General features: G+C 43.2%; 1 protein-coding gene across 2 annotated transcripts in view; it reads right to left on the bottom strand.

The window, feature by feature from the left end:
- The window catches only part of kremen1 (kringle containing transmembrane protein 1), a 60,306-nt gene that overhangs the window by 33,999 nt on the left and 18,064 nt on the right, over positions 1-8,243 (bottom strand). For both annotated transcript variants that reach the window (XM_023417090.2, XM_023417091.2), the window contains exon 2: positions 3,902-4,064. In XM_023417090.2, the coding sequence (XP_023272858.1) occupies positions 3,902-4,064 (163 nt within the window). The remainder of the gene's footprint in view (positions 1-3,901; positions 4,065-8,243) is intronic.

Here is an 8,243-nt window from a genome sequence, read left to right as displayed (position 1 = left end):
GGGGGGGTTGGGGGGGGGTCGTAATCTAGTCATACAAATGGCGGATAACTTGGCTTGCAGTTTGCCTGACCTCAGATTTGCACCTGACATCGTGGAGGTTCAATTACAATCAACTTGGAGAACACACTATTCACTCTGGCATTTCCATTATCTCATCTATGTTAGGGAAAAGCATTAGAAGCCATAGTGGACACTCATAAATTCTACAATACACACACACACACACACACACCTGCATATAAATAGACAGGAAATGGCTGGCAGAGCTATTCAACCACCCACCGAACTGTCACGCTCGTCACAATCTAATACTAATGCATCCATGGAGGGAGTCCAATAGGAGCCCAGGAACAGTAGATGAGAAGGAACAATAAACTAAATATAAATCAGAACTTCTATTAGTGGGATGTTGTTCTTATGAAAGTCATGAAGTGTTAAGAAAAGGTCAAAGAAGTACTTCAGAACTGGAAAAAAAAAAAAAAACGCATTACGTTTAAATGTAAAAGAGCAAAGTGAGGTCCGAGCTCAATACCAGACTGAAGAGCAGATTATTTACTTCTACTTCCGAATTCCGAACCAAACCACGCAGACGATTGGTAATGTGATATTCACTGCTGAAATGAGTCTCGCTAAGTCTCAGCTTAGACACGAGAGCTCTTGTCCTTTTCCTGAGGCTTTGTGCTCCTTTTTCTTTTGCAGGGGAATAATGTGACATTTCCCTCTGCCCAGTTCTCCCTGTTTTTGCTGGGGTATTTTATAGCAGGCTATAAAGATGAAATGTGGGGGCTGTTAGGGCTCTTTCTCCGGCACCACTGTGATGACCTCTCGACTAAATCACCACCGGGGAGGAGAAAAAAAAAAAAAAAAAAAGAGCCAGTGATGGGACGAGAAGTGAGTTCGTAATCCTCTTCTTCTCAACATCTGATACGTGCTCAGAGCCGTGTTTTAAAGTTAAGCATGTGGTGACTCCATGGCTTCGCATTATCCACCTGTGCCTCGACCTCAGCTCCCATCTCATAAAACCACATACTGGCCCTCAGGTTCAGACGTGCCAAACGCTGCCCTGGCTCTCCTCCCCTCCTTCTCGATTTCATTCTGCTACCCTCCCTTTTTGTCTAAGAATTACCACCAGCGATGATCACCTGACAATTCTGGACAGAAATGTCTGCAAAAATATAAGCCTCAGCTGAAAAGACAAACAGGAGATGAGAAAGAGTTTGAAGGTTAAAGGGGGTTAAAGAAATACTGGAAGCAGAATTTGAATTGCAAAATGTAAATTCATGTAAAACAGGAGATTTGCAATCCAAATTGAGCAACGTTCAAAACAGTTCCCCACATGGCTGGAAAAAAAAAAACATTTCACAAGCCAACTTCCTGTGAGCAAAGAACTCAAACATTACACATCTTTCTCTGCAGTGGGGTAACCCTCTCCTCTGCCGGCACATACATGCTAACATGTGCACACAGCAACACACAAACACACACACACACACGTGACGGACACACGCACAAATACTTGACCTTAGTGCAGACATGCCATAAATGCCAACCCTCATCTTTTCACAATGAAGTGGCCACTTTCGGTCCCAATAGTGCCGCAGATGAGCGATGATTTACAAGGAGGGAGGGTTGTCTGAGAGAGAGAGAGAGAGAGAGTGGCTGCAGCTACGGCCCTGTGTGACAGAAATCCCTCTGTCAGGAGAGAAACAAAGCTACGAGCTGTCAGTGAGTCGGAGTAGCTGCGAACTGCATTGGTGGCCAAAAAAACAGCCAAATCCAAACAATGAAGATGTCCATTCTGAATCGCTTGTTGGATACAATACGCTCCTAATGTGCAGGGAAAGCCTCCCTCAATCCTCTGTATGTATCCTGCTCATAAATCTCCTCAATTCCCATCCAGCTCAAGTAAAAACAAATCTGTACAGTGCCACTTCAAAGCATTGCTGTGTTATGAGTTTACAACCATGACTTAAGAGAAATGTTTCAGAGGCTTTGGGCTGGGGGGGGGGTTCTGTTTCTTAGGGGTTTGGCGAGCCGGGCCAAGCCACTGTTCTGGACGTCTTGGTGAATCTGAACTGACTCACGAAAGAGTGCGGCTCCCCTGCAAATACACAAGTTTGACAGTCGTGCATACAACGCTGACAGTCGTGCTTTGGAGTGTGACGAACGGACAGAAAGGGTTTTTCTAGACACCCGAAGCCACTGCGTCCCTTCACATTCCAGGGATGAGGGATGGAGATTTGCTTACACAAACTCGCCAAGCGTGTTTGCGTCCTTGTGATGACTAGGCTAAACGCTCTGTTTGGCTACCACCAATAAAACATTCAGAGGCGGGTGTCTCAGCAGGTCCCCTGTGCTCTAAACGACAACGACCTGGTTCTAAATTATTCAGAAAGTCAAATGCTTTGTCGAGGAAGTTCAACACACTGTCAAACATCAGTATCTTAGAAAGATGGATTTTAAAGATGCTACTCAAAGCAGTTTTACATTAATAACATAAATTATCATTATATTACAAGATAGCATTTGGCAACCGTGCAACTGTGAGCTGCTGCTTGGGGTTTTGTGATAAATCAGCTGAATCTCTACCACAAAAGAAGATTGCCTCACAATAAATAAAAAAAACAAGAGGGAACAATTGTTATTTCTTCCAGGCAGCTGGAGCTGAAGCTTACTTGAAATGCTGAGCTCTCTGAGTGAACTCTTACCCTTAGCTCTGTACGCAGCGCCTGTAAAACACATGGAAATGGACAGGGACCAGCAGGACGGTCTTACGGGAATCATACCACCACATATGAATCAATTAATAATAAATACACTTATGTGTAAAATGCTGATGAGTGCGACCTCTGGGGAAAAGCGATCTGTTGCTGCCTTTTACGTATTAATACAAACTAACTCTTAACTTTCTGAAAACTTCCAACTGGGCAAAATGTTTTCTTTGGTCTCCGTCACTCCCTCCTCCGTTGAGCTCCACATGCTCCGCTGTATGTTGTGTCTACAAAACAGCTGTTTACAGCTGTATAACAAAGACTTTAAACAAAACGTATTAGACATGAAATGTTCTCTTGAAAAGACGGCGGACTGCTGCTGATGAGTCGTTTTATGCAGTGTTTGATATTCACAGGCTTTCCGCCCATATGCAAATGTAATATATGTATATATAATAAAACATATGTAAAAATTAAATATGAAACCTGTTAGAAATTGAAACAATTTCATATTTTGGCATATACATCTAGCCCATAAAAATATGTATGTTTATGTATGTATGCTTATATTGTAGACATATGTTACATAAATATATAACATATAAAAGCATATAGATTTTTGTATAGTTTGTTTTAATAAACTTGTATATGTATATATAAACTGAATACAAACATATATGGTGGCAACATATTATACCATATAAAGATTCATCATATAGATTTTTTTTAAAATATTTATATATACAAATTCTACTATGGGTATTTCATATATGTTATAACTGTATATCTTCGTATTTATGTGATAATAATAATATATCCCCTTATATGTGACATATATGGAAACATCACTCTTCATATAGAGATATATATGTCATATATTACATTTCTGGTTTTGTAGCAGAGGTTCCCAAGACAAGATATCTTAAAGGAAAAGTTTGACATATTGGGAAATAAAATTACAAAACGCCATTTTATGGGGGAGTTATGTGCTGGACTATTTCTCATTCAGAACCTTTAACCTGTGACCTATCGCCCCACCCTGCCACTCAATACTCAATCCCATGAACTGCTATAATAACCTGTGGGTCACAACCATATTATTTGACATTAAAACTCAACAAACAAACACATTTTTAATAAGTAAAACCTTCACATATCAGTAAACTTCCGGATCAAGAATAGGGACTGACCTGCAGTAGTTGTGGCTGCCCAAACCGCCCTCTCCGTTGGGGTATTTGAGTGTGTTGTAAGGGTGCTGGAAGGTCTCATTCCAGAAGAGACAGGGTTTACCTCCATGCAGGCTGGTCTGGTTCTGGAAGCCCCTGTAGTCTTCTCCGTTGGCAGTGTAACACTCTGGAAACAGGGAGAATGAAACGGAGAGAGTGAGAAAAATGAAACAAAATCAAAATCTGGTGCTTGCTATAAGGGATTAGACGTCTGTTAAGATGGAAATCAAAAGCTTGGCCAGAGCTTTTACACAGGCGTGTAAAAAGCAGCCACATATGTGACCCGCTTTATTGAGAATCTGGATTCTGTGAAATGCTCTTGTGCTATTAAAATGTTTTAATGTGTTTGGAATGATCATAGACGATATGTTTGGAATAACTGTATTCTTTGCCCAGGCACAATTCATTTCAAGCTCTGGCCAAAAAGTGTTAAGTGTTAGAGGAAGATCAATCACAGTATTGTTTCAATTAATGTCGACACATGAGCACAGAAAGAAAAAAAAAAAAGGCCCCACAGATATGCAGCAAAAAAAAAAAAAAAAAAACACCAAACATGGCTTGAATTTCCAGGAAGTGTATGACAACCATATGGCCGAGTCAAAGAGCGAGGGAGTGAGAAAGAGAGAGAGCCGGGTTCCCAAGGCAAAACAATGGTTGGTGAAAGGCTTTTCTTCCCCGAAAGAGGGAATTCAAATAAACAATGGCTGATGGGAGTGTGATGAGCCATCAGTGCTCATCGCACTGAGCCTCAGGGGAATCCTGTCAGGAGATTTCTTACCCGCTTCCACTGAATTCTTCTTTTGATGGTATTACAAAGGAAAATATAAATTTATGATGTGACTGTTATGATTACTCATTGCTTATTACTCATAATTGCCATAAATGTTGACAAAGCAGGACACCCCTTCAGTGTAACCAGTGGGGATAAAGACAGGCTTTTCACTCGCTACATATGATATTAACTTGCAAAAGATGCCACAAGGCCGCAGCTTGAAGTTCTGACACATATATATATATATACATATATATATATATATATATATATACATACATACATATATATTGTTTCATTCTTAAAAGATTTACACATAACAAATTCAACTGCGATTAAAAATGTCAAGCAACAGCACATGGAACTACTACAACAATTTCCCCATCACGCCTGTCAATCAAACGTTAATAAGAAAAAAAACAATACTCGCTTGTTTGGCTCGTCTCCATGGGGTCTTGTTGCTATGTACGCGGTTAGCCAATGACCGGCCCCTTTCATCAAGTCAAGCTGTCTGGGCTGAGTATGAGCTAATGCATTGCAATACAACAGTCATTATACCCCTTGGTGAGCCAGCTGTGCTACAAGCCTCTTCCTCGTTTTCTTTCCAGTTCAAGGTTTCCCAACTTCCTCTCTCTCTCTTCCTCTCTCTTATCATCTCTTTCACCTTCCTCTACTCTTTCCTCCTCTGCTGCTTTTGCCTCTTCTGTCATCCCCTTTCAACTCACACACAAACAAACATGTCTCTGGGGATCTCTTTGCCTCTCTGCCTTGTAATGCAACTCCTGTAGTCTGTTGCCAGGGTCCATCCTTACATGGCAACCTCTGGAGGTCATTCCACAGGTCTAGTGGAGCTGGGAAACATCAATAAATCAATAATTCACAATAATTTAAAACAAAAACACTAAAAAACATGTCAATAAACTAACCCTAACCCTATGTTGGAAGTGAATAAATGTAGAATTGTGGGACCTAAAGCTTCACGTACTTTCTTACATGCACCATTTACACGCAAACACGCATTCCATCCTTGCGCATCCACCACAAAAGCAGCACTAACACTTAATTTTAGCGTAAATCACAGACTGCTCTCGGTCTGTCAGCCAAAAGTTGCGTTTAATTAAAGTTGCTTCGGCCGTTTTGTTCACTCAGGCTTATCAGCACATCCATCGTCTGGCTGACAGGAGCTCAACAGCAGCGAAGGGAGACGCAGGGTGTCCGGTGACTGCAATTATGAAGCCACTCTATTGTCTGTAAATGGCTCTCCTCTCTCTTAGCAAATTAATACTGCCTCTGCATGCGAGGATATCAGCCACCGGATCGTAAATCCACCTGAGAGGGGCTGAGGCAGAACACGACTCCATAAAAATATAAAAACAGCTTAATGGTGTTACAACAGGGGTCGTGCCCTTGCCAGCCTAACATGAGGGAGCAATGAGAGGGGTGGAAGGGAAGAAGTTATCGGCTGGCTGACACCCAGAGGATGGGCGATGTGTGTAAAATAATGCACATTTGGACAGTCTGAATTGTTGCACGTGTGAAGGACTCGGATCATCCGCGGCAGCAGGGGGTGTTCTGATACCAACATTAGAGCCAACCGCCCTGAATGATGGTATTTGGATATGCATTGTATCATATGATATATACCAATTTGTGAAGATGGGAGTCATATGATGAATTTTTCTGGAGGCCAGCAGCCACGGATACAGACAGAAAGAGAAGGAAACATTGCTATTGAGAGTTTGGCAGCAGCACAAGCGCAATCATGAGTCACTGCTCCCCAAAAGCAATCACGACTGCTGCTGCCCCAGTCAGAGAGGATAACATCAGGCAGGGACAGGGCAGCCGACTGCATCCCAAATGAGCTCACGTCCTTCAAATATCTCCTCCTCAAAAAGAGCGGGTATTAAAATGACTGAACTTGGCTGCATGCAGCGCTGCTCACCGCACTGTATCAAAAAGAAAGAGCCAAATGACTTTGTAAATGTCTCCTCTCCTCCTTCAGGAAACTTTACTCTGGAGTCTCAGGATGAAGCAGAGCTTGCCTGCACATGGTCCGCTTGGAACGAGCTGCTGCTGCTGGCAGCCGTCCCGCCGTGCTGCAGCCAAGTTAGCTTTCCAGGATGAGATGGTAAATATGGCAGCGTTTTGCCACCGGGAGGGAGATGGGGGGGGTTTGCTCTATGTGGTTTTTAGGCACCATTTGCTTGTGGTGGGAATGGGAAGTAGCAGATCTGCAAGGACTCAGAGATAAGTGAGGCCATCGTAAAGATGAATGGACCATTTAAGAGCCCTGCGGACGGCCACACATCTATTACACTAAGGAGCAAAGGCCAATTTTACATCGGAACGTGTGGCTATGGGCATTTTATCCTTGTCATGGGAGAAATGAAGAGCTCATCTGCCGATTGGACCATCATCACTTCAGACCCGCTCCCCTCTGAACACGCCCGAGCCCCCACCTAACACCCCTTTATCCTTGTCACCAAGCAACTGTTGCGCATTCGTCACATGGGCCTGGGCTTTCGTGTGGTTTCATCATAGGCCGTGATGGGAAACAGAACCACCACCGCATGAAAGAGTGAGAGAAGGAGGGGGGGAAGCCTCTTATAAAATACATGCAGATCTACAAATAGAAAAAGTCCGGGAAAGGAAAGAGGAGGACTCGCCCTTGACCAAGCCCTGCGCTCACAGAATACTGCACCACCCCGGCAACAAGAGAGAGAGAGGGAGAGAGAGAGGGAGAGAGAGGAAAAAGAAAAACAGCAGAGGAGAGAGCTAATCGCCCTGTTATTATATTTGTTGGGATTTGTGGCTAATGACTTCCATATTGCAACTTCAAATGCACTTGATGCTCCGAGAAAGGAGGGTTTGGGGAAGCGGCGGCGGTGGGGGGGGGTTAAGGGGCTCTGGTCATGTGATCGCAAGAACACAAACAAACAAGCTTACAAATAAATGTTGCCAGGTCACACAAGAGCACTTATTTGTTGTGTTTGCTACGAGGGATGAAAAGCAGTGATAATTACAGACGACTGCTTCCTCACAGAGGGCTGACATAAAGACCTTCCTTCCATCTTTATTATATGCTTGGAGCTGTGGGGACAGCAAAACAGGCTTAGCGCATGAGCAATATTTCCACTATTATAAAATGACACAGAGTAAAAGTTTATGATGAAAAACATGCATGTACAGTATTGGGCAAGAAAAAAAGGCCAAACGCTGCGAACACCAAGCTGCAAACTAAATATATACAAGTTCCAGAGCCCTTCCAAAGATGACAGACATGGCAGATTATTAATACACAATCTGCCACAGTATATTTCCCCTACAGTGACCTGGTAGCCATTACTGTTGTGGTGCTCATTAATGTCAGTGTAGTAAGAGCAGAGGCCAGGGCCAGGCCAAACCGGGCCAGATGTAGTGGGTTACAGAGTTGTTTTCTGAGGTGGGGGTGGGGGTGGGGGGGGGCACAGCTGGCTGCAACACAAGTCTGGTTCCCCTTTTCCCCCCAACAGCATCCATTTCCACATCAAAACC

The sequence above is a fragment of the Seriola lalandi genome, unplaced genomic scaffold, assembly GCF_002814215.2.
Source record: "Seriola lalandi dorsalis isolate HSWRI2012SDOR001 ecotype SW California unplaced genomic scaffold, Sedor1 jcf7180002054572, whole genome shotgun sequence".
Taxonomy (NCBI): Eukaryota; Metazoa; Chordata; class Actinopteri; order Carangiformes; family Carangidae; genus Seriola; species Seriola lalandi.
This window is presented reverse-complemented; position numbering and strand designations above follow the sequence as displayed.